The 27678-nt window shown below is 42.0% G+C and overlaps 1 protein-coding gene across 2 annotated transcripts; it reads left to right on the forward strand.

The window, feature by feature from the left end:
* Positions 1-1602: 1602 nt before the first annotated feature.
* nedd9 (neural precursor cell expressed, developmentally down-regulated 9) lies at positions 1603-27471 on the forward strand. 2 transcript variants are annotated; one of them, XM_026348932.1, is made up of 7 exons: positions 1603-1815; positions 12835-13245; positions 22617-22715; positions 22979-23116; positions 24314-25489; positions 25732-25821; positions 26487-27471. In XM_026348932.1, the coding sequence occupies exons 1-7, from the start codon at positions 1804-1806 to the stop codon at positions 27021-27023; spliced, it is 2463 nt and encodes an 820-aa protein (XP_026204717.1). In that variant the 5' UTR covers positions 1603-1803; the 3' UTR covers positions 27024-27471. The 2 variants fall into 2 exon arrangements, with proteins under 2 accessions (XP_026204717.1, XP_026204718.1); XM_026348933.1 differs by lacking the exon at positions 1603-1815 and adding an exon at positions 9160-9251.
* The last annotated feature ends 207 nt before the right edge of the window (positions 27472-27678 follow it).

Consider the following 27678-nt stretch of genomic DNA (forward strand, 5'->3'; position numbering starts at 1 on the left):
GATAGAAAGTGCCACAACACACTGTGAGAAAATGTTTGATATTTATTTATTCATAAGCGCATGAGAAGGAGTTAGAAGATAAAAAAAAGCTGTGTTACTGGGAGGATTGTAATCTGCTTTTGAACCAACAGAAACATTTCCGCTCCGAAGAAAATGCTACATAATCACACTTTATTCTCACACTTATTTCTCAGAAAAAACAACACATAGAACCACAGGAACATCCTGGAAATCAGACGCACTGTGAAGTAGAGTGGCGTCAGATCGTTTTTAGAGCTCTTTAGGTTTTGCACATTTGAGAACTAAATTATTTATTTTAGGGTTTTACAGTAACACGGTGGGTAGAGACTACAAGAGCATGACTTTGAACCTGCTGACTGTGGTTTTTGTCCAGGTGCCTGCGTGGGTTTCCTGCCACAGTCCAAACACACGTTGGTTAGGTTAGCTGGTGACTCTACGTTTCCTGTCAATGGTTATCTCTTCTTTGGTAGTGTGATCCACACTACCCAAACCGACAATGACAAACTCAAACATTTTCAAATTGAGGTCAGGTGCCTCCTGTTTCCGTTAAATGTGCTTGATATGTGTCTTTATCGCAGTCCACCTGTGGAAAACTGAACTAATTGGATATGTGAGGACATAAGCTGGGCTGTAAGGTCTTCTACAGCATCATCAATGATGAAAATGGAAGAAGTTAGGAACCAGAACTCTACCTGGAGATGGTGATCTGAAAAAGGCCCAAAGCCCAGACTACATCTGAGACCACAGGATGGCTTTTCACATCCAGTGTGATGGAGCTTGATGAGCTCTACCAGGGATAATGGGATAAACGGCCTAAATCCAGCTGTGAGAGTCTTGTAGAGATGCTGTAAAGCTGTAATTACTGCCAGAGAGGCTTCGACACACGGTAGTGGTAGAAGTACACAAACTCAATACTGAAGCAAAAGTGCAAGTACTTGTCTACATAGTTAAAAGTGTATTTTAAACATTACTCAACTTCTGTTGATGTAAATATTAGTTCAACAAACCTTTAAAGCTAAAAAGAAGAAAATATATATAATTGTATTTAATTATAATAATTAATACTACAGCTAAATACTTGAACAGCAGCTGGTAAAGGAGGAGATGATTTTAACCACTTTATGTACACGATAATACCACAAATATATATATATATATATATATATATATATATATATATATATATATATATATATATATAGTTTCTGAGAAACAAGCTCTCATTTGTGTTTTCCATTTATAGGTGCACTAGTTCACCTCTGAGCTGAAGACACATGATTTATTTTATTATCATTGTTTTATTTCACTTGTTTTCCATCTTTTTGTGATTAATTTATATCTTTTATTTACTTTCTTTGATTCTCTGTTGTTACTTTATGTCTCTTTGTTTTAACTCAGCTTCTCCCTCATGAATTAACAATACAAGCAGCATTGTTGATTATTTCTTAAAATGCTAAATTAATATTTCTTCGTGACGTAATGGTTACAAGCCAGTAAGGGGCGGGGACGGAATGGTGACTGTCGGCCAATCGGGGGGGCTTTATGCTAATGAGCTGCCGCCCACCGGAGTGGTTCAGCCGTAGAGGAGGCAGCAGCAGATCCGGATCCAGAGTCACCGCTGCGCGTTTCTCCGAGAGTCTCTCCGTCTGTGAAGCTCTGGATGGCTCGTTAAGCTCCCAGGAAAACTCTCCAGACCTCCAGTTATTCAGATGTGTCGCTCTTTAGCGCGATAAAGCGGATATTTCTCACTTTTACTGGAGTCAACGCAGAAGAAATTGCAACATGAAATACAAAGTAAGTGAAAAAAGGGGGCTGGAGACAGAGTTTCAGCTTCTTATCTTAGGATTCAGCTGGAAAAATCACAACTCCGTGTTTGTTAGAAATGTCCAGATGGAGTTCCTGCTTATGATTTGTTTTACTGTGCTTTAAGGCGCTTTATTTAAATGAATGCATCCGGTTTGTTTAAAAAGATGAACTGAATGAAGAAGGAGGAAGAGATGCTGTCACTTCTAGTTGTTACGTGTTATTTGTAGGCTGCGTTTATTGCTACGACAGGGGCGTAAATAGAGTAAAAAGGGGACCTGACTCCTCAAGAAGGAGATAATCAGTTTGCACCATCGTCCCTGCTCCTGCTGTGTTTTAGTATAAAAGCTTTGCTTGGTCTGTGACATGTGGCAGTCATTTTAATTTCTGATTAATCTATTTTCTCTATCTACTTGGAGATTTTTGGTCTAAAAACACAATCAATTTTGTTTAGGCACCAGTCTAACCCCCATAAAAAGAAATAAATGGTTGTAGTATAATGAAAGTTGAAAAGTCTCTTGTCACTTGAAAACATTGTAATTTTTAATTAATGTTTGCTTTAAATGTTAGTTTTGTATTAATATATCACCAGGATACTGTGTGATCTGATTAGATCTGATCTGATTAAGTGATTAACTGTCAGATTCTTAATCAGACATTTATACAATAACCATCTAAGTATTTTACGTCTGTTGCTGTATCATCCCTTTCACTTGATGAATTATGCTTGCCTCCCTGGTCTTGGTGGACTTAGGGAACCCCCAGGTTGTGTTCTTCGTCCACATGTTTGTGTCTGTGAGTCTGCGAGGTTTGCTTTGTGATGGACAGCCATGGACGGAGACTGGCTGGATGTTCTGGGTGGTGCTCGAGTTCATAGAGGATCTTTTGGAGACCATTTGGGAGCGTTAGTGCCACACGTGGGAGCTCTGTGCCTTATTTCATTCATTCCTCCTCACAACATATACAGGGAAGAAAAGCTGAACTCTCTCTAACACCCATCTGGGTGCTGTGTTCAGATGAGTCAGGGGTGTTGAGGGCAGTGGCTCCACTTTTTAACTGGCTGTTTGCTGAAGTGAGAAGTTGCTGTTTCCCACAGGTTTGGCTCAGACCTCTTGGCTGTAGACTGTGTCACTTTTCCTAGGAAGCCTACTGGACCTTGAGTCCTTCTTCAGCAGGGTTTGGTTGTGATTGGAGGGCGTGCACACTGTGTATATGCGTCATGGTGCTGACTGACTCATTGTCCTGTTAAGTACACAGTTCATAGAGCTGGAACAGCCAAGGGTGATGTTGATGGGAGGGAGCGAAAAGTGTAATAAGGATTTTAGAGGAGGAAACAATTTAGCAGCTCTCTGTGATGAGCATTTTCATTCTGAACACGATGATTGATCCGTGATGTTAATGGATTCGATCAACACCAGTGTTTCCAAGCTGTTATCTGCCAGCAGTATGAATGCTCTCTGACGTAAAACAGCGTCTGTACTTATTTGTTTGTCTTTTCCACATTCAGACAAGATAGTGAGGGCATAGAAACCATGCAGCCAGTGTTCTTTGCTTTTGATAAACATATCTGCATTATGCAACGCTGCCATAGCAAAGGAGGGAGGTTAGGGGAGAGAGCGAGGTCAGAAATCGGGCAGCAAACGAGACTTTGTCTTGGTTATATGACACATTTTGCGTCACTGCTGTGTTTATCGAGTTTCCTGTAGGTCAGCCTCGTGCATACTCTTGTTGAATAGCGTCAAAACCCACTATATCCTCTATCTGATGTTGGCATTTGCTTTTGATCTCAGGCACGATAAATTATTCATAGCTACATTAAGTGCTCCCTTCCGCACAAGGTGATAATGTTTCAACAGAAGCTTAACGAGGTCGTCCCAGCGGATGGCGGCACCTCAGATGTCCTGAGGTGAGGTCCTGCAGTCTGGCCAGGCGCCGCCGTCCTCCTCTCTGACATCAGGGACGGTTTCCAACAGGTGTTCAGGTGTGAAGGGAAGGCTCATCTTCCATAGGTCACCTAATGCGTATAATCCCCATGATAGGTCTGCACACAGACGGATCTCTTACAGCTTTAGAGGGGCCCAGGGATTTCAGGAGGCAGAGCATGTCAGATAAAGAAGGAAGGAAGTGTAAACTCTGGGTAATATATATACATATAAGAGTTGAGAGTGAGACTGAGAACATTGTTATCAGTGTCATAGATGTATTTCATTGCTATTTCTGGTTTGTTTACTTAATGCAAAACTGAAATGTAAAAATAGCAATGTTACAGCCAGTAGCTACAATCCATCTGCCTTATTTCATCCGTCTTAAACTGCATGTCCTTTGTTGGGAATTGTGCAGCAGGTAGTTCAGTAGAGCATAAAGTTGGTTTTTTTTGGCTTTATGGCTAAACAAACAAGAGATAATGTGTTAAATAGTAAGCTGTACACATGTTGGTAGACAGACTAAGCTACCTTTGACCTGAGTTAGTCAAGACAATGCCCCCCGTTTTCTGTCCTTATGCTAAGCCTAGCTTTCCAACACATTAAAGAGTTAAAGAAATCAGTACTGATATACTGACCAGTGGACTTTTAACCATAAAAATCCTTTGTGATTCCACTTTTTCATGGGAAAAATAACAAAAAATAAAAAAAATCCACCTCACGTAAGCTCTGGCCGAGATACCTCCTTAGACTTTTAACTCATTCCTTTGCAGCTGATGTAACTGTTGCAGAAATAGTTTCACAACCACAGAGACGAGTGATTAGGTGAACCCACACTCTTGCCAATATGTGTGTGTTTTCCTCACTGTTTCTTTTTTATGGGTTCAGGTTCCAGGCATTGGTCCAAAAGCAAAGGCAGCTAGACGTGAGCGGAGCAGACATTGTTCTGAAAGAGAGGAGGAGGGTCTGTGGTGCTGAAAGGGCCTGCACAAAATGAAAGAGTGAGAGGAAGTTGTGAGGGGGAACGAGAGGGCAAACAGAGTTGGGTGTATTTTTTGGGGGGGGGGGGGGGGGGGTTGGGAGGTCGAGGAGCACCCCGTGAGAATGAGAGCAGTCCAGCCGATCGTGCATGGGAAGGTTGTTCAGAAGATGCACATGATTGTTTCAAGGTGCCCCTTTAACATTGTTAATGAGTCTGGTGGTGGGGGCACACCGGGATCTTTTCCTTTCTGGGCTTGTGTGCATGTTTGGTTGTTAAGGGGGTGGCACTGTGTAGAAGGACGCATTAGTCTTCTCCTGAAAGAGGATCGGAGTGTGTTCAGACTGAGAAGGAAACTCAACTCAACTAAAACAACAAACTTTAACATTTAAGTACTGTTTGATGTGAGCTTTTCTGATCCACTGTCTTTTTGTTTTTTCAATTATTTAATCACATTCAGCACCGACCATTTATTATTCCACTAGCTGTTAAAATCTCACTGTATTAAGCTGCACTGTCTGAGTTTTCTGTACATTTCCATCAGTTTGTCCCTCTTTCACTCCTGCTCAGTATTTCCAGTGTCTGTAAAGAGCTTCTCCACCAGTGAGACTGAATAGCAGTCCCTCCACCCCCCCTGCTGCGCCCTCGCACCATGAGCCAGCCATTAACATTTGAAAACGGTCAGCGGGGAAACAGACTACATTGTGTGCTCATTTCAGCCTGAGAGGGGATAGAGAGAGACTACCCAACGTCAGCAACAATGCATATAATCATTTCCATGTTTGACCTTTGGCGGAAATAATTCTCGCCACCCCCCCACCCCCTGAGGAATGCTAGCTATTTTGTAGGGTCACCTCTCAAGCCACCATCAGCCTGGTTTGACCCGGTAATAAAAATAAGCCTTAGTTTCAGTCCTTTTCACTTAATCAACACCTTACCGACAGAAATAAAGAATCTCAAAGCAAAGTGCATCATCTATTGCTGCTTTTAAAAGTGTTAAAAGAGAGAATCTTTCTCTCCATTAAACAAAACACCCTCCTTTTATCTCTGATAGCTTTCATGCTTCAAAGGGAGAAGATGGCAGTCTCTCAGTTGTGTGTCTTTTTGTGTCTGTGACATCTTTGCGTAGCGTGAAATCGGGAGGACACTCAAGTGGATCTCCATCTCATTGGTTATTCCTATATGTAAAACCATTCAATGTGGCCCTGCGGAGATACCATGAAACATATTTCACATCTTGGCAAATGCCCCCTGGAGGGATTAGCATTTGTCTCTGAGGGTTTACCATGAAGCTCTCTTGTATCCACGTTTGGCATCAATGCCAAGCTTGGAAATAATCCACATTGTCTATACTTTGGCAGAACTGAGCTGATGGCCGCTGCCCCGTGAATCCTATACTGTTGTTTTGTGTTGTAGATACATTTTCAAACTCTAAAGATGCAGATGCAAACTGACTTTATAGGTCAGAGGTCAGCACGCACAACTAAACAAAGCAGCTTGAGGTTGCAGGATTTCACAGCCTTGCTAACAGGCATTCAGCAGTGTGGATGCTTGCTGCTATGAGCCTTCAGTTTGCAAGATAGTTTCTCTTCCTGCTGCTTCAAACCATCTCTGAAATGACTTGGCAGAATGAAGTGTTGCACGTTGCACAATACACTTCCCCAGCAGCCTTTTCAGTTCACAGAATCCGATACACTTCTGAGAGAATATCTCCAGTGTGGTTTTCACGTCTAATTATAGGTTGTACATGGCATTTAGCACCAGAGCGAGGAAGTCCAAGATGTGAAATGATAAGACCAAGTCGGTCGTAGCCTGAATCTCTTTGGGTCCTGCAGAAGGTAGAAAATGCTGCAGGCGAAGGAGTGGGACAGAAACAGAGGATGTCAGGTTAGCTTGTAGTTTACGTGACAGTAAAAAAGCAGGAGGAGCTGGAGGAAAACACTCATTTTACCCAAGAAGTTGCTCAGATCAGTTAAACAGTGGCTGATGTTGCTGCAGTTGTTTAATAGGTCAATTTTAATTTTCATCTAACAGAGGTTTTTGGTTATTACACCTTAAATAAACAGTGAGTTATGTTGTGAGCCACAACTAGAGCCTTGAACCTCTATTTTTAGCCTGTATGTGTTTACATTTTGAATAATTAAGTATGCTGAATTAACTACGAGCGGTTCCTGTTTACTGTGTGTCATTAGACATGCAGACAGCTCTCACTAGATCACTGTGATACAGAAGAAACTTAAAAATCCGAAGAGTCTCAGGCAAGTTCTGGATTTAAAAGGAGTGCCCTTTTTCAGTCCTTTCAAAGTGGGTTAGTGGGAATTTCTTTGTAATTGACAACAGAGATAATGATATTCGGTCACACTGAATCTAAAAATATGTGTGATGTCAGACAGAATAAGTGCCATTCAGTTGGGTGCTAATAGGGTGGGTGCCTCCATGACCTGTGCATCACAGTTGATCGTGTTGATAGATCAAATTAAATTGAACCTACATAAAAAATCTACATACACTTGTCCTTTTCACCTCATGCAACGTCTTCTCTATCTGTCTGTGGCTGCAATACAGTTTAAACTTGAGCAATAGAGTCTGTTTTGTAAGTATAAACAGCCCTAATGGCACAAAAGTAGTCCAAATTATAACAATCTGCCCAAATCAACTTTTACCCACCCAGTTAAGAAAAACTAGTTCAAGTGGGTGGAAACCACCCAGTCTAGCAACACTGCCTGTGAATACTCACTACAGCATGTCACTTTTAAAGCCACACAGAGCTGCTATTTTTGTATTTTTGATGAATTTGTTGATTATATATTACATGTATATATGTATAAAGCATCAAAAGTCTCTGAGTGATGCCAGATAATAAGTTCAAAATGACCAAATATTCAGTTTACAATAGCGTCAGACAGGAAAAAGCTAATTCTGCTCATTTACACTGACGTCTTAACTTGCTATGTGAGAGTGGTCAGGGCTGATTTTCACCGTAAAACAACTGACACGGTTTTCCTGCACATTCACTGACAAAAATATCTGTCAAACTAATAGTTTGAGCTTCAGTGGTTTGTCACAGCTAGCACTGTGGTTAGACACAACATGGCACATCATATCCTGTTAGACAGTTGCCATGCTGTTGCTCTTTTCAGGGTGGGGAGATTTCCTTTCTTCACAGAGTTGTTGCTTTGTGAATCACAAATGAGACAGAGGAAGATAGTGGGTGTCGTATTTACACAGACGATACAATAGTCGTTCTGTGCAGCACTAAAAAAAGAAAGGGGCCTTTTTTCTATCGGTTTATCAGAAGCTTGACGTGCAGTGTCTTGGTATTTGTGGTTGAATTAAATAAAATGAATAATTAAACAACAATTAGTCGCAAACAAAGAAAGAAACAAGCAATTCATCTCTCGTCTGTGGACGTGACCGCAACACTAAAGTAAGCTATTGATTGATTACAGCTACAACTCTCTCCAGGCCACTTTTGTAACTAAGTATTGATTTACAGCTGCTTGCGTAAGATGTCAATCAGTCACTGTGATGCAGCATGGCATGTGTTGGATCATGCTTCTCTGCATGCTGAGGCTTAAGATGACAGCTCCAAGCCTGTGACATGGACCTTTTTCCGCTAGACATTTTGCAGAAATAGAGGAGGTGACGTTTCCCTGTGCCTGCTGTGTAATTATGTTAATACACGGCCACTGGCAGGGCTTATGAAGAGACTGTAATCAGAGGGTCAACCTTCCTGAAAAGTGTCCAAATGAAGAAATTACCATGTACTCTGAACCGCTCTGAACCGCTTCCCATGAGCCCTCTCTACCCAGAACCCTTCACACGGCCCATTTATTTGAACTGGCTCTCACCCGCAGCAGGCCGCACTCTGAGGAACGGATCGTAAAAGTCATCAGGTCCTCATTATCGTCATTACTATAATTATTTTCTAAATTTAACCATGTGAAATGAGGCCATGTGAGTGTGTATGAACCACCCCGGGACACGTGTTACAGTGGTACAGTCCTAATTTTCACACCGGCCCTGCTGTCGTGATGTTCTCACAGTCGGAGCGTACCACTTTCTTGGGAGCAGGTTGTTTGTTTGGGCTGAAAACATCCTCGTCTCTTTGAAAAGCAGGACCGCTCCCGTTGCTGTGGGGACACGAGGTTCTGTTATGTGGTGTGGTTGTGCTTTTGGCTGCAGTAGCAGGGGAATGTGTGTATTTGTGAGCTTGTTTAGTCAAAGCCACCTTTACTATTATTAATATTATTATAGGACTGATGTGTGCCCCAGTGAGGCAGAGCCAAACCCACCCAGAGAGCTCTTACTGAAAGCTAAGGTGGGGCCCTTTTCAACAGGCAGCGAGGTTACGTAATCGATTTTTTTTATTTTTAGGCTGGTCAGCACAGAGGACGTTTGCAATGTTTGTGTTGAGGCGAGACGGTGGTGGAAAAAAAGATGCTTTGTTGATGTAGACATGTGTGAGTCACAGAGTGGAGGGGCTCAGACAGCTGGGTCTTCAGATTGGATATATCGTGCTCCAGGTGAGAATCCGAACAGCTCGGCTTTGCACGACTAACACATACAAAGCAATGAGAGCTTTTCTAGAGCCAGATGTTGTAGAAGACAGAATTAAACCCTCTAGAACTAACTTTTCAAATGAAGTGGTGAGGTCAGAGCGTTATTTCAGGTAACAATGGTTGTGGTTTAGTAACCAATGGATTAGTCACTGTCATAGAGAACCTGTGTTGTTGATGGCTAAAGGTGCAGAGAGAGAGCAAAACCTCACTAGGCTTTTTACACACCATAATACACTGAATAGATCAGAGGCGTATGACCAACTGAAGTCAAAAGACAAAATAGAAAGACACAAATAGAACTGAAACTATTCAATGAGACTGATACGTCAGCCGTCAGCCACATCATGCAACATGTAAGTGTTCAGCAATTGATAACAATTCCATGCTTTTTTGCGGTTTTTCTCATGAATTTCTAAGGTCAGGATAAGAAATGCTTCATATTGACAGTAGGAAGCAGCAGGATGCCTCTCGCCTCGTTGGCGTATAACAGATAACTTCCTGGAACTCACACTCATCTGTGGTTGCTGCAGAAGCGGCCCTCCCTCCCTCCCTGCCTGCCTGCCTGTCGGTGGCCCACTGACAAATGGCAAACACATGTGTTTATAGGAGGATCAATGGCAAGTGATGGAGTCACCGTGTTGTGACTAACCAGTGTTTACGCCAAAGATCTGACGCCCGGTTTAATAGTCAGTTTCACCTGCTCCGATTACAGTGGTGCAGCGTACTGAAACAAACAAAAACACAACGACAAGAGCCGAGTCTTCCCCTTCTGCATCACTTCAAAAGGAGCTGCATGTAGCTGTTAGCCATTATAGCTAACAACCTGTTTGTTCAGTATGATTACAGGTGGTGTTTACTGTTTCACATGACCCCTTGAGATTTATGATATCAGTCATTAAGTTTGAAATATACTCTGGTAAATCTCTGAGTCACTCTTTATTGGTCGAAGGACTATAGAAGTATTTTCATTTTATATTGTCTGTGTGTTGACCTAACCACAGGAGCAGCAGTAAAGAAACGAAACCACAGCACAAACAGGATCAGTGTGGAAATGTGTTTGACTGTTCGCTTTTGGGAAGTTTATGGTCCCCAAAGCCACCTCAGATGAGATGCTGTTTATATTGAATGCTATGTGGATGTTTGCAGCACTAGACTTCTGTAGATGTGGTTAATGTGCAGTTTGTGCCTCTTATCAATGACGTATAATCTCAACTGTCTTCCAGATATAGCAACAACATAGAGTATAGAATGGTATGCCTATTATTAACCTTTGTGTTTTGTTGACATTGGTTTTATGTCTTTTTTGTTTGAACTCCTACAAATCCCACTGTTTTATGTGTAAAAAGAATAAATAATAACTCTAGTGATAACCATAAACTCTGACACAAACTCAGATTGTGCATGTGACAAAGGTAATAAAGGGTAATGAAATGTGTGCACATGATCTAATAAAACAAAAAGCATTACTTTATACAGCAGACACACTGGAAATAGGTTTATGCTTGGGGGTTGGTTGCTTTTACTGTTCCACTGTAAACTTATGTTGTTTGTGTTTTCAGTATTTGTTGTCTACGTTTCTTCTGTTCGTTCTGTTTGTGCATGTGTGTGTTCTCTTAAATAGTAATTGTAGTAGTTGTCACAAACTTCGGAGGAGTCGCGAAGGTGATATGTTGTTGTTTTGTTAAATGAGAGGCTGGTGTTAGCGTTCTGTGTCTGTACAGTATGAGTGATTGTGTCTCTGAGCTGATGTTTACCCGAAATGTTCATCTCTGTGGTTTACAGGGCTGATGTAAGGTCACAGTTACTTTCACACCTTTACAAGTCATATAAAGGTGGTTTTGAGCCTTTTCATGCACAGGCTGGTTTGTGACACATATGGTTGGTTAAACTGGCGTCAGTTTGGCGGCTGGTTACTGCCACTTGCAAAGGCAACAAGAGAGGAGCATGATCTCTGAGTGAGCTGAACGTGTCCCTCATTTCTCAGAAGAAATATGTTCAATATCTAATTAAAGCGGCAGTAGTAATCACACTAATCAGCATCTTGTTTCCTCCTCGATGCCTCTGCCAGCTCTGATCAAATTATTGGAACGAGCAAACATCCATGTTCACTCCCACTGGGCAGCACTGACCTCAGGGGTCACAGTCGACCGTGTGCAGCTAGTCAGTGTAGGCGGAGGCATGATTGTGACAGTGTACTTGTGTGCTGGGTGCTGCAGTGACAGTGTACTTGGACAATAGCCAGCGAGGCCAGGCCAACAGTAAGAGATAATGATGTTAACAAGTGAGAGTTTCACATGGGAACTGTGTGAATCAGGGTGAGTAGGAAAGAGGAAGGCCAGCGAAGGTTCAAGAAAGCCTCAAACCTGCAACAGCCACAAAGTGAGCTTCCTGAGTCCCACACTGAGCTACTGAAGAGTGAGGCCAAAAATACTAGAAAGATAAAATGAAACTGACTTTTTACTATTTCAGTTCTTTTGCATGGTTGAAGTCACGTTATTCTCATAACCCTAAGTTCTTCTTATATGACTGAACTAAATGCAGCTCACCACGCTGTGAGAGTGTAGACATGATGTAGGTTTGCTGTTTGCAACAGACATGTAAATATTACAGTAAGCACAAAGTTACAAGCATTGTACATATGTACGCTCCAAATGAAAAATCAGTGTAAATGGAGAAATCCCGATTTAAGTAATTCACATAAAGACACACTATTTAATTTGTGAGCATCATGCTGTTAAAAGTATTCATGCTCAGTTAACTCCTTCCTTCAGTAAATAAAAGCTGAAGAGAAAAGATTGATGCATTTACTGAAACAATTAGTCCTAAATGCCTCTCTGAGACACAGATGTGGCACACTCTGGGGCTTTTCCTATCTTTGAAATCTGTAGTTTTCAGTCATTATCCCTCAACCCTCACTGGCCCTTTTGATAACTGTGCCCTGAAGCAGGGCCCAAGCTGAGAAAATCCCATCAAGTCCAGGTTTGGCTTGATAGACATCTGGTGTGGAGCTGCGGGCTAATATCAATGCTGCACGGTAATTTGAAGTGAAGAAAGAGGTTCAACAGCACATTTCAAACGGCTATAGGAATATGGTAAATGATACGAATGATAGTATCTTAAGTGTACTCACTCTAATGTAAAGAGAAATGGTCAGCTTGATTCATCTGCACTAAAGCAGAGAAAATAATAGAGCTAATTGTTTCCCTTTGTTTCCAGATCATGCTAACAAGCTCCTGACTTGTATGTATGTAGCGTGCTGTGTAGCGTAGTCTTTTGCAGTGCTAAAAGAGGATATATACCCTTTACATTTTGGTCAGCCTTTCTCGGCTGTATATGAGCCTCTAACTGATCTAATCCGTCTATGCCTTAACCCAGATTAACAGATAATGAGTCTCTGAGCCTCCTCATGACGTCTCAATAGGAACTATCAAAGCCTAGTTTAGTACTTAGTAAACCTGACACACTGTGTTTGACACAAGGTAAGAAGGACAGAATATGTTGTTGCTACTTGTTTTTAATTAAAAATATCTGATCTTCCTTGATGCAGAATCTGATGGCTAAAGCATTGTACGACAACGTGCCGGAGTCCCCCGAGGAGCTGGCTTTCAGGAAAGGGGACATCCTGACTGTCATTGAGCAGAACACGGGTGGCCTGGAGGGCTGGTGGCTATGCTCCCTCCATGGACGCCAAGGCATCGCCCCTGGCAACCGCCTGAAGCTGCTGATCGGACCCATGTTCGAGAGCCAGTCACCGTCCGCCAACGCTGCTGCCCAGTCTTCTCCTCAGAGCTATCAGCAGAAGGCTGGCTCCAGTGCTCAGGGCCTCTACCAGGTCCCCCCATCCCTCCAGAGTCCACAGCAGCAGAGTCAGCAGAGCATCTATCAGGTTCCTCCAGGACAGGACATCTACCAAGTCCCACCGAGGAGTACTCTAGCTGCTGATAACACACCGAGCAAGGTGAGACTTTATATTCCATTTCATTAGGGCTGCAAGGTTTCTTTATCTTTTAATCATAGAGGTTTTAATTAGAACCAAAGGCTCCAACAGTGGATTTCACTGATTGCTTAAAGTAGAATAGAGGAACTCATTGGTTAAATCATAAGCTGAGGTGATTGGAAGGAAAACACAGTGTCTTTAGTGATTAAAATGTAAAAATAAATAAATAAACACTACAGGATATGTTACATCTCACAACAGTTGGTTTAGCCTGACCTACAGTTCACAACAATACAATTTAAACTAATATGAATTAGTTAACATAACAATTTTATTGCAAATACTTCTCAATTATCCTTTTTTGCAGTTTTTGGAGTTTGCTGAATCAATTTTAATAGCTCATAGAAAATAGGAGAGGTTTAGGCTAAATAATGATGATAACAGAAAGAGTGAAATTGAGGCTGATCTATTTCCTGACCAGTGGAGACGGTTCTTTGGCAACAGAACAGATTTAACTCATAACATCGACTCAGGTGGATGTGTCCTGCATGTGCGGATGTGTTATAACATATGACATTTATGCATTTACACTATGATCTGCTATCCTGCCAGCCAGCCACAATTTTCATCAGTTTAATTTGAAAGCAGCGAGGCTGGAGAGCTTGTGGGTATGCGATGTGAAATGTGGACAGGGTGTGCCGGGCCTGGCGCTTACCACAGAGCAGGGTAGTGTTTTTGTGCTTTCTGTGCATTTGGCTTGACTTGTATATTGGCACACTGTGTGTTGCAGAGCCTAAGTCTAAGCCACAGAGGGGCAGAGGATATGGGAAAACCGTGTGGAAAAGCAAACAGCACAAAGCTGTTTTTTGGATTTTGGTTGAGCCCAGCTGCCTGAAAGTAGATTTTTCTGTATTTAAATGCTGTACACAGGGTTGCTGACAAACCCATTGCTCTTTGGCTTGGTGATTTACAGTATAGCTATAACTACAATCTGTCAAGCAGTATGTCCATTATGTACATGTATATTGGCTGTTTTATTACATCTCAAACATGCCCTAGAAAATAAAACCTGCTATAGCACAGAATGATGACCAGTTTCCTGTTGAATATTATATTTGTTCTGACACTAATGCAAAGAAACTGTTTGGAGAAGAATAACAAGCATCATTGTCCACCTAATGTGATCACAGGGAGAATGAACAAATCAATACCTGTCACAGTAAAAGGCCACAGATATTGTCTCTGGAAAAAGGTTGTGATGTCAAAAGACTTAAAATAATAATAAAAAAAAAAAGTAAAGTAATAGAAAAGAAAAGAAATTACAAATAAAATGAAACTAAATTAATTTAAATGATTTGTTAGCACATACTAACCTCCAGCTAGTAGCTAACAAACTACTATATGGTAGCAAAGATCAGCAGAAATCAGCTAACACACAGATAATATTAGCTATGTAAGCAACATATCACTGTCATTTGTTTCTGCATCGGTGACAATTTTTCAGTAAACGTTGATTTAAACGCAGGTTGATAATAAGAATGAGAGCCCAGTAAAACTTAATTACTAAGTGTAGTCGCTGACAGGTGTGTGCTGAAACAGGAGGGAAATTTTTCCTGCGTATTCGACCATTTAACCAGTTCTAGCACCTCAGACAAGATCATCCCTCCAGGAGACGGATAGTAATTATATGCTGAATGAGCTTTTGATATCCGAAGGCTGACTTTTTTTTTTTTTTAACAAATCAGCTCCAGCCATCATAGAAATGAGCTAAGGTGTGCATTTTAGTTGGTAAATAGGCAGCAAGCGCCTGGAGCTTAGAGCACTTTGAGTGATTCACTGCACAGGAGTGGTTGTGATAAAGTCGGAGCCAGGGGGCTGAGAGGAAAGACCTGTCAATCACCCTGCAGACACACATGCAGTGTAATCCACACACATGCAAACAGCAATCCTGTCAACCAGCTCCGCTTTTCCACGGACAGGCGTCAAGATTCGTAATGAGGAGTAGTATTAAAAAGGCTTTGGTGATAACATGGAAAATTAAATGCGCTTCTAATGAGAGTGTGTGTTTTGTGCTGTAATCGTGTTATTGGAGAGATTAAATTAAGTCTTGGACGTTTAACTTTCCCTCCAATCTGTGGTTATCAAAGTGGTGCAATTTTCAGCGGTTGTTCCTGTCCATTAAATAGAAAGATTTTCACTGTGTTATACTTGCGTCTGTGTGTGCACGTCCATGTCTCGGTGTGCTGCAGGAGTCCAGACAAGTCTGTTGTTTTCCAGTGACGTCTGAGTGTTGGACAGAGACACCATCAGTCTCTGTGGCCACTGTCAGTCTGTTAAATCCAAACAGCAAAATATGTAGTGAAACTGCAGCAAAACATCTTCAGGAAAACTCCTCCATCACTTAAGCAATTAGTCTAAACACATTCCTATTTTCTGAAGTTCATTTTAAAAAATCATGTTAGTGGCAACAAATGTCAATATCTAACATCCCAGTGGAAGCAGAACAGCTGAAAACATTTAGGGAATAAAACGTGGTATGTTGGAGAAGAGTTGGAGAGCTACTTATTTAATTTTGAAAACTATAATAATGGAGTTTTGTTCCAAATTGCAACCACGTAATTGCAAAGCATTTGCAATTTGTTGTAGCTTCTTCTCTATAGCAACTGGCTGGTTCTGTATTTGGACACATTCCTTTTGCAAAGCTAAAATAATTGAAACTGATGGACATATTGCAAATCTATAATCAAATTTAAATTATCCATGAGACTTAAGTGAATATACATTATAGAACTTTGTGGTTATTTATAACATAACCATTTTACAACTCTTGAAGATAACTTTACTGTATCACAGTATTTATAGTACAGTACTTATTTATTTAAATTGTTTTTCTGACCATTCCTGTTTAAAATATCAAACTCAGCCTTGTTTACTACGGCTTGTTTTGTATTGATGACAGGCTGTAAGCATTGACTCATGTTGCAGAACTGATGGCTGAGGGAAAACAGCCATTTTCTTGTTATGTGCAAAGATGCATGTAAACAGACTTTGGCTTCCAAATGATAAATGCGACTGATGCAGGCTTCCTGGTCAAATTATCCCCTGTTGCATTACTCTAACGTGTTCATCCCACGTATGTCATGTATGCACTGCTGTCTACTGCACACATTCGTCAGGATGCGTCCTCGTGTTTGCATGACAACCCTACACTGTAAATCCAGATTGGTTATTTTCTCTTCATGTGGTGTCAGGCTCTGGTATATAAAGGCACACAGAGGTTTGGCGCTTTCCTCCTCTCTGGCTGCTTGGTTTGATGCTTTGGCCTTGTCCTTGGGTGACCCTCTTGGGAGCTCCACAGCTCCCCCCGCCCTCACCCTCCACCTCCTTCAAGGCCTCGAGCTGGGGCACATGCCTGGAGCTCTCGGCCACACAAAGAGTCTCCTCACGACGAGGCCTTGGAGAAGCCTTGTTTCGGCTTTTATCATTCTGCTCTTGGAGGAAAGCTTTTCATCTCAGCTTGCTGCTCTTCAGTTGCTCTTTTTTCTCTAGCTCTGAAAGGTGTGTCTGTTTCAGTCTGTCAGTTTCTCCTCAGCATTCCTGTTTCCTCTGTGCCTCCCCCTATGACTCGGGCGCTGAGGTCACACTGTTCAAAGATGGGCTGGGTTGAGAGTTCAAAGATCTCTACCAAGCTTCTTATCTTCTCCTACCAGACGGCCTTTTCATTCCTCACTTCCTGCCTTCATGAAGTCTGTTCCTTGTATGGGTATTTCCTTCATTCACTGTGTCATACCCACAGATCCAATCTGCTCATTGGTGCCATAAAGAGCTGGGGGTGCAACAAAAGGATTAATAAACTACCACACAACTTGAGGAAGTGCTCTGATAAGTGTTGACTGGGCTACGTGGGTGTGCCATCCACCTCGATAAAACTCTGAAAACAACCATGTTATTTGTAATGAATGGTTTGTTTGTTTGCCTCGGCCATATTTTCTCTGCCTAATCATGCACGACCGCCACAGCATAGATAAGTGACTTATTTCTTCCTGAAGCAAGTCAGTTCCTTCAGACGCTTGTCTGCTCGCCATTGTCACCGTTGTGATAAATCACTGACCCATGAGATCTGACAGAGAGGGCAAGGTCATAAATCAGCTGTACCAAAAAGTAATCAGCTTCGCAGCCTGCATACTGAGAGGACTTTCTCCCCTTGAAAGTTTAGGACAGAGAATGTGATAAAGGAGCAAAGGACAGAAGAGAGAAGACAGGAAATGCATTTAAAGCCATGACTGCTGTGTGGCTTGACATTTTTGTACTCAGACATCTGCCCGAAACCAGAAGACGTTTAGTTTCATGTAAAGGGAAACAAAGAAAACCGGTAAATGTTACAATTTAAAAGCTTAAGCAGAAAAGGTTTAACCAACACTAGCGTATAGTCTATGTCTGACAAAATCTTCATTTGTCTACCAGTGCTGTGGTTTATAAGTTGACTACTGACTCTGAACTGCTCTAGAATTACCATCTTAATTTCTTATAACATATTCAGATACAGTAGCTTTGGAAACCCCCTCCCTAACACCATTCCAATGTCGGATTAGCGAGCAACCATTTCTATATCATCCCAAAACCAGCAATCTGACATATACCCACTCTCTTCAGTGTTTGGAGGATTTTTGTTCTCTCTGACATGCTCTCTTTTAAAAGGTTAGTCTCTTTTTTTTATAAACTATTTGTGGCACTTTTCATGTGAACAACCTTCGAATAACGGTGTCAAAACGTGACGTTTTGAGACAGTATAACGACAGCCTGCTTCTCTCACTTCCATCAGGTATTACTGGGTGTGATTTCACAGCATCTTAGAAATCCGTTCTGACAGACCATGAAGTGGCTCTCAGCCTTGCCTTGTTAATTCATTCAAGACATTTCTCTCTTTTTTTTTAAGAGGATAGTCCCATGATATTGTTTTCGTAGAACATAATTTCAGACACATCTTTCAACATTACTTCTTTTTCATGCTGCCAGATTAAGAATCTGCTTTTGATCAGAGACGATGAACGTTGATCCTTATTAGTGCTAAAGTCAGTGTGCTCTCCTTTAATGCTCCTCATTAAGCCTGCTGTCTGTTTGGGTTTAGCCACTTGGACGTGTTGCAGAGACAGCTGAAGGCCTCGCAGGATTTAAGACTTAATTACCCGCATTAATTAGTTTGGCACTTTAATAGGCTGGTGCCGCTCTTGGTGGCGGAGGGGAGTGTTATCGAGCACGTCTGAGGAGTGAGGAAAATGGCCCACAACACTGCAAAATGTGTGACTATGATTCAGCAAAGCAGAAAAGGCAGGTTATTACAGAGCAGAAACACACCCTACATTTAAGAGGCAAAGTCATACACAAAATATCACTGTTACCCAACACATGACTGATTGCATGGTTAGTTCGGTGCAGCTGGTGGTTCAGATTTCATATCCCCTACTCCCTTGGGTGACCCTCATTAGATGTGAACCTGCAGTGCCGTGTTGACAGAGCTAAAGGTGGAAACCAACGTAGTTGGATAAGACTACAAGAAAGATGATGAGGGGATGTGAAGAAGGATGAAATTCAATAGAGTGCAGGTGCCACATTGCTGGCAGTGTCATTGTCACCGTGTTTTATAACCTGACGTCTGGTGAAAAGCCTCATTAGGGCTGTTGATTTGTGTCATCAGGCCATTAATGGGTGGAAGCGTTTGTGTGTGTGTGAATGACACTGATGAAAAGGTGTGAAATGATGATTTCCTGGGAGATCACAGGTGAATCATGCATGGTAAATTTAATAAAATCATTATTTGTTTGATTTTTGTTTGAATAGGCACCTTTATTTTGAAGTATATTCCGTGGTATTATGTTGTGACGAGTGATTTTAAATACAGTTTACTCAGAATTGTAGTTGGACAGTTGACACTTGCAGAATGTCACGTGTTAATGTGATTCTGGCGACTGATTTATCAGCCAGACCTGCAGCACAGACTTAATGTTTCCGACACAACAAGCAGCCCATCAGTGAAGCATATAATAAACTCATGAGGTAGTTGTGGACATTATGACGACACCTCTTAAATGACTCTAATGTAAAGCTGAAAAGTCCTACCTGTTAAAACCTGAGCCTGCCAGGATGCTAAATAAACACAGTATGGCTGAAAGAGCCATGAGTCACTCTCCACAACGTGGAGTAGCGTTAACAAAGCATCCATTTGGCTCCTCAGGGCACTAGTTTAAACCTGATCCCTCTTTAGTGACTCAGTTTGCTCTACCTCCTCCATGAAGGAATCCTAAGAGCCTATCATCTGAGTATGAACAAATGTTTGTCCTGTCGTCCGGGCTCTTCATGATGTCATCGCACTCTTAAAGAGCTGCCACCGCCGCCATGCAAGCGCCAACCTCACTGGATGTGGTAAATATTTACCCTCCACCCATTATAGCAGCGCAGAGCGGCCTCTGATCAAGAGCCTGCTCGGTAAGCAGAGGGTGGAGATGGGAAATAAATGAGCAGTGTGCATCTGGCAGAGGCTGAGAGGAGCCACTGATGGTAAAAGTGCTGCTCAAAGCAATGACAGGTACCTGTGGAAAAGGTCACTGAGGTCTTTGCATCGCCGCCATCTGCATGTGGCAGCTAAGTCCAGACGTCCCCTTATTGCCAGCACGCAGGCGGAACCCACAGGGACAGCAGCCGGGCTAGTTTGACCTTTTACGGATCATCACGTTGTTGTTACTTAGCGAAAGGCCGGCTCCCTGTCTGCTGTGTCTGGTTCAATGCTCTGAGAGATTTTAACAACCTTTTTAAAAATATCAACACATTTTTACTCTGCAAACAATGAAAACTAAATCATAAAACTTTGAAATGTCCAATAGAACTACAACAGAGTGTAGTTAATATTTACACTGGGTGTGAGTGGTATAAATATATTCTTCATTAATAAATACATGTAAATCTACTTTAAAATCACAGAATAAAGACACTGAGAATGCCTGAGAATCATCGCATTTTAAAATTCTTTTTAGTATCTAACTAATTTGGTGATAATTGTCTGTGTATATGTGTACATCGCTAAATGAACTGCTAATTCTGCATAACTAAAATGCTGCCAGTATAAACAGATACAGCCTTAATAAATGTCTCCCTTTTTTTTAAATCTCCAAAGCCCCGGAAATATGCAAATCGAAGTAAGACAACAGACACTGAAAACCAATAATCTAGATCATGACCCACTTGAAGTGCACAGTGCACCACACTTACAGATGTATTAGGTACAGTGAACCAATACAACAAATGGCTGTGGTGTTAAAGTAGCTCCTCTATTTATTCCTCTGCTGTTGTATTTCAGAACTAGGGGATGACGCATTTAAAGCCCATGGTGTATGTTTCAGCTCTGACCCCACAAGCCCTTTTGGGATGATGTATTCAGGAACAGGAATGCCAACAATGAACACCTTAAATCACCACGGGTTTGTTCAGATCAGACTTATGAGAACCATATGCACTACTGTTAGTCAGACTCCAGCTCAGATGAATGGCATTCCTTTCCATACTAGGCGACGTACTCGCGTTTTCTGTTCCTCTCACTTTCCCCTTCTTCTACCACGTCACCTTTTTTTTTTATAAATCTCTTTTTACAAACCTTTCCTCCTCTCCCTCAGAAACATTAATCCCACACTGAGTTGGCTGAGAGTACAGCTCCTAGTGCTCATGCTGTGATAAATGTCTCCACAGCACGATAGATGGAATTAGGATATTACCTCGACTATACAGTGACTGGATCCTGGGACTTAATTCTTATACATCCCTGGAGACTTTCCCTTCTGCCAGGAAGCCATGTGCATGGTTCCTATTTTCGAGCCCTGTTAATGAACCCTGCTCGTTCCAGTGTGCTGATAGTGGTGCATGGGGGCAGCAGAGGAGTACGGCGCTCAGGGAAGGACATTCCCAGCATTCCTGTGTCTGTCTGAAGCAGCAAGGAGGTCTGCAGCTCTGCTTTTAGGGGATGCCAGAGAGGGGGATGGAAACATTGGGATTAGGAGGTGTGGAGGGACTGATTAGTACTGACGGGAAACAGAGTGTGATTTAAAAAATATTAACAGGGGCAAAAATGTCACAGGCATAAGTGAAGCCAGCAGAATGTGTTTGTTTTTTTTCCAAGCAGTAATCACATCATTATATTGTAGTTTGTCTGCACCAGAGTGTAAAATATTTTAGAGGTGTATTAAATCCTACAGCACAAAATGCCCGGGTTTAAAAGAATTGTTCATCGGTACCAGTGAGCAAATGATTACTTCACCAGGTTCTGAGATTTCTGGATTGAAAAACTCACAGTCCAGCCAGTACTACGATAAAACTCCCTCTCGCATGCCATTTTTAATCATAAAACCATCTTCCACAAAAAGGATGGGGGTAAAGTTGCTTAACTTTACACAAAACACTGTTTAAGTTTTGTGGCATGTTTTTTTTTCCCAGTAGAAACCAATTCACAAATAGCATCAAACTGAGGATTTGAATGGACACATAAAAACGTCTTGGCACTGGTCGTGATAATTTACTGCTGCTTTGCCTTGCTTCTAATATTTCAGACTAAAACTTCATCATAAAAACCAAAACTTGAATTTCTAACCAATAAAACAAACTCTTGCTTAATTAAATACATAGTAGTAGATATAAAGTCTGTGTAGCTCCTGGACAACCAAACAAATCAATCTAATGTTGTATTAAAACACACACACACACTTGTTTATTTTACTATTAGTTGAGACATTTTATGTCTGATGATGATGATGCTTAATTTATTTTGGCTGAAACAAGCAACAAATTTGATAATATATTAACTAAGCTTCAATTTACTGTAATGTGTTGTTGTTGGACAGAATTGATTTAAAATCAATAATTTAAAACAAATTCACTGAGGAAAATAATCATTAGTTATAATAGTAACTTTTAAAAAGTTATTTTTATGAAGTAATACAGTGTAGTCAGACTCAAACCACAAACACTGTGCTATGAACACCCTGTTGTTGATATCTTTAAAACCTCTGACTCCCCCTGCAGCTCCAGGTTTTGTCTCTATTTCCTGGGTTCTGTATAAATTTCCTGAAACAGGGAGGATGTTTGGTCTGTCTCTGTTGTCAGAGCACATCTGCCTACACTGTAATCACTTCACTGTAGCTGGGTCATTCGAGGACTGGGAACAGGAAACAGGCAAAACGATGCCCAGAGCCAGCACACATGTACAGCAGACTGGGAGCTGGGTGGCAGGAGCAGAGATTGTAATTTGTCATTCTGAGCATTTGCCTTGAGCACTGTTGTTCTCCAGGTGCCGTTTTTGCAGACAGCAGCTCTAAATTGTTTGTTTCTTCTTCCCTGCTGTGATCGGACAGGTGGTGACCCCGACCAGAGTGGGACAGTCCTACACCTACAGCCCAGGCCAGCACAATCAGCAGGACGTCTATGACGTCCCACCCAGTAGATCACAGGGGGTACGTATTTCATGTTCCCACAGTGTGAACAGCATTTCTGTCTACTTAAAAAGCACACGTGATTATTAAAGATTATAAAAACTCCCACAAGAGCTCAACTGCAATAATGAGCAAAAGAAAATAGTCAAAATCTAAATGTTTACATCACAAATTAGCATCAAAAAGATCAAAAATCTATATTAGTTTTACTAATTATAATGGATCATACCAGTGGTTTTATATACATATAATCCTGTGTTAACTTGACTTCATTGATATTCCAGGTGTACGATGTTCCACCCGGTCAGATGTTCCCTGGTCAGCATGGTGGTGCTAGAAACCAGGGAGTCTATGATGTTCCCCCTTCTCAAATGGACCTCCGGACACAAGGCGTTTACGACATACCTCCCTCTTCACAAGGGGTAAGAGAAAGATTTCAGTAACCAGTCGATGTTCACCACAATGAAAGGGCACATCACTCACACACAGTCAAATAAAATTGAATTAAGGAAGTGGTAGCCGCTTATGTCCGGAGAATGTTATTTTATGTTTATTGATACAGTTCCTAGTATTTCTCTTAATTGTCTGTAATAAATGAATAATACATCAAATGTCATATTTATGACATTCTTGTGGTGGCACTAAATGAAAGCTTTGCCTGCCAGGAGAGTTTAACCAAAACACCATGAGTACGTTTCTGTGTCTGAACTCTCCAGCAGGGAAAAACAGTCAAGGACAGAACTCTCCTCTTTCCAGACCCTCTAAGATTTCACCAGAACCGACAAGGCAGAGAGCCATCAGTTTGTTTGTAATAACCTGAAATATGCTGGGACCTGTTATTTGCGTCATTCCTAATTACAGTTTGGGCAGACCTGTCTAGCAGAAAAGAGTGCATTTTAAGGCTGATGGAAATCACTTACAGGCCACCATTGCGTTCACCCCGCTGCGTTCCCATCATGCTCTGGGCCGTGTCCATCAGGACACACACTCTGCTTTGTCAAGTTGGTGGTAGATTAAAGCTTTTTGCACTCTGACGCTGCATGACAGGAAGGAAACAATGGCAGAAACTTCAAGGGTTCAAATATAGTATCTACACAAACCATACGCTGCTTCACTTCCTCAATTTCTGTTAGAAACATCTGTCAGTCCACATCTGTGGTAAAAACATGCCGACATATGCACAGTTACTGGTTTAAAGGGGACTCTCAGCTCAAAGCTGGATCATGTTAATGAGGAGAAAAGTGCAACTGGGGTAGGGGATTAGAGAAACCTGATGTCCACAGCAACATTTTATATGAGATGATGCTGATTTCTTGGCAATACAGACAGATAACCAGGTTTTTAATAAACTTACTATACAAGTACTGTATATGTGCATGACAAGGCTGGTTCGGTTTCAGAACCAATGCGCCCCTACAATTTAGTAAGACAGATGAATGATTAGGATAACAATCATAACAATATAAAGTTTCTGTTTGGCAGATTTAAATTGTAGAGCCTGAGGCAGAAGTGGGCACTTCTATTTTCATGACTAATAATAATTCTACAAACACGCTCATTGTGTGGTTGTGAATCACGCACGCACTGAAAATGAAACTAATGATTGTTGTCACCCGCAGGTCTATTCGGTGCCCCCTTGCAGGAGCAACCCCGCCCTCCAGGAGGGAAACTACGACTTTCCGCAGCCTCTCAAACACAAACAGGAAGGTATCTACGATGTGCCACCACCTGCCCTCACCAAGCCCACACAGAGCCCCCAGTCGCATTATGATTTCCCCCCCACCGTCGAGCCTCCTGCCCATCACCAACGCGCAAATACTAATGGAAATGAAGGCATTTACGATGTGCCTCCACCCGCCCTTCATTCTGGGGCAGGGTCTCAGAGGGACATTTATGACATCCCCCGAGGTGTGCAGCCCACTCAACATAGAAACTCGCCCGCTGACAGAGATGGAGGCAAAGGCATCTACGACATCCCCGCTCAGGATGCTCGAGCAGTCGCAGACGTGACGGATTGTGTGAACCGGCTGTCATTCTCCAGCACCGGCAGCACACGCAGCAGCATGTCTACCTCCTCATCCTCCACAGGCTCCAGCTCTGAGAGTCGCCTCACTCTGGATGTGGATGTTGCTGTCCAGAGGTTGAACCGCCTGCAGCAGGGAGTGGAAGCCTCAGTCGGGGCTTTGCATTCAATGGCAGCGTCCTCCCACTGGAGGACTTTTCCTTTCATGGAGCGCCATGCTAACGACGTCCGCACAGTGCTGGACAGGGTCAGGGCCACTCTGGGGGACTTCATTGTTTTTGGTAGAGGTGCAGCGGCAAATGCCACATCTCTATCAGACTCCAGCCTGCACAGTAAGATGAGACGCCAGCTGGGACGCCTGGAGGACTCACAGCAGATCCTCCTGCAGATCTACCAAGTCCTGGAGAACTGTAGCTGGGCTCTGAACACCCTGGCCTCCTCTGGAAAGCACCACAATAAGAGCGACGACCTGGACCGCTTCGTCATGGTCTCCAGGACAGTTCCCGACGATGCTAAGCAGCTGGCGTCCACGATAGGCGGCAATGCAGAGCTGCTGTTCAGGCGGACACACATGGATGGGTCTTTCTCTATTGGGAGCACACCTGATGAGAACATGATCCACCCGCTCACCTCCCCCTCCTCAGATAACGACAACTACGGGGGCCAGACCAAACCCTTCCCTGTGCCCTCCAGCCAAGACAAAGACAACATGAACAACAGCGAGAAGTGTGTGAAAAGCTGGATGGAGGACTACGATTATGTTCACCTGCAGGTAAATCCTGCATGCTAATTCGTTTCTAATTGTAGAAATATGTTTCTGTAAGTGTCTTGGTGGGAAATCTTAGAAGGATATTCAATGTTTATGCAGTATACAATTTAAAATTTTGCATATTATATGTATTGGGATTTTAAAGGTGCATGACCTATTCTTATTCCTGTATTGATTGTATGTCTAAATTATCTAAGAAGATTGAGTTTAAATGTGTTTTCTCACCTGTGTCTCTTTGTTCTCAGGGTAAAGAGGATTTCGAGCGTCAGCAGAAGGAGCTGTTGGACAAAGAAAACATAATCAAGCAGAGTCAAGTCCAGCTGGGCCAGGAGCAGGTGAGGCTTTTAACAATTACATACACTGAGCTACTGGCATATTCTGTGTTATTGCTTATAAATATTTACACATTGGTACGATTCCATCAGACACAGTCCACAGACAGCAGCTGACAGAAACCAAACCAGACAGTGTTTTTTTTAAATAGGCAGATGGCACATTGCAGTCTTCCAAACAGAAAATAACTAAAATGAGAAATTAAAGGCCTCAGGACATGTTTTCTCATTCAGTCTGTTACTATAAGCATTACAGTTAAAGTCTTTTTGTGCCAAGACTGGGAAAGTTTGACTATAAGTATTTTCTTAATTATTATACTAATAATTTAGAGACTCTAAAGTAAAACAACCTCTTAGAGCCTATTGTGTCCTTCAATTGGATGTTTTATTGATTCCAAAACCAACTAGATATTTTATTTACTACAAACAAGCAGTAAATGATCATATCTAAAAAGATAAAACCACTATTTGGTATTCTTTTGCTGAACAGATCAACATTAACATTTCTATGACCAGCTAATATTTGCAACCATAGTTGGAATTGGTTTCTGGTTTGTTTCTTCTTGCTGCAGAGACCAGCATTTTAATCTGAGAAGCAATTTCACACAGCATGACCTCAGAATAAAGGCCATAAATAATGAAAGTCTATACATCTGTATCCTTCACAGATCAATCAGTTCAAGAAGCTGGAGCAAGAAGTGATCAAACCTGTGGAGAGCGACATGTCACAGTGGATGTCACACCAACCCACGGCCTCCTCTCCAGACACGTCCTCCGCCCTCTCCCCATCCACGCACGTGTGCGCTCGGGACCGCCAGCTGCTCGGCTTCTACTCTGAGCAGTGTGAGCAGCACTTCGTCACGCTCCTCAGCGCCGTTGACGCCTTCTTCGCCTGCGTGAGCGCCGGACAGCCTCCTCGCATCTTTGTGGCTCACAGCAAGTTTGTCATCCTCAGCGCCCACAAACTGGTCTTCATTGGAGACACTCTGTCCAGGCAGGCCTCAGCTCCTGAGGTAGCAAACAGGGTGATGAACTCCAGTAACGTGCTGTGTGACTTGTTAAAGACAGTGGTAGCTGCGACTAAAACGGCCGCCCTGAACTACCCAAACACCGCTGCAATCCAGGAGATGGTGGACAGAGTCACTGATCTCTCACATCATGCACAACAGTTTAAAGAACAGTTAATGCAAATGGCTAATTTGTGATTTTTAACCACGTGTATTTCACCACAGCCTCTACGTGTACATTAATCTACTATAAATATATATTTACAGTACACAAACACACACACACACACACACACATATATATATATATATATATATATTGCTCTGCCCTCTAAGCCTGTTTGGATCTTGTAAATAGTCTGTTCTGTAAATATTTGCTCTATTTTTGTGTAGATTGTTTTATATTATGGTATGAATATATATATGTAGAAGCAGTGTTTGTGTCTCTGTAGGATTATGTGGACATTTTTCATAACATTCCTGTTGCATATTACAAAAGCACCTTATGAGATGTCCTGTTTTTTGATTTTCACCTGTAGATTTGTCGTCAGTGTGTCTTACTGCTGGGTTTGACAGTAAATATCTCTGTAAATCACGTTTGGTCGATGTGTGTGGAGATCTCCACAGAGTAAAAGATTGTTCTCAATTCAGGATGTGTCTTCATTTTTCTGACGTAACACATTCATGTGCAAAAAAGCTAGTAAGAGGACCATGACTACTACTTCAATGATGTTGTTTACAACATCAAGGATAGAATTTCACACTATACATAAATTGATTAGGTCTTTCTGGAGCTTTTAACCACATCTCATGGTCTTCATCACTGGATGGAGTTCACTCGTGTGAGGCTTTG

This window comes from Anabas testudineus, chromosome 11 (genome assembly GCF_900324465.2).
Source record: "Anabas testudineus chromosome 11, fAnaTes1.2, whole genome shotgun sequence".
In the NCBI taxonomy this organism is placed as follows: Eukaryota; Metazoa; Chordata; class Actinopteri; order Anabantiformes; family Anabantidae; genus Anabas; species Anabas testudineus.

Coding starts and splice junctions, on each gene's coding strand:
- nedd9 (XM_026348932.1), top strand. Junction 23,117..24,313: donor TACCTCCCTCTTCACAAGGG/GTAAGAGAAAGA, acceptor TGTCACCCGCAG/GTCTATTCGGTGCCCCCTTG. Junction 25,822..26,486: donor TCCAGCTGGGCCAGGAGCAG/GTGAGGCTTTTA, acceptor TATCCTTCACAG/ATCAATCAGTTCAAGAAGCT.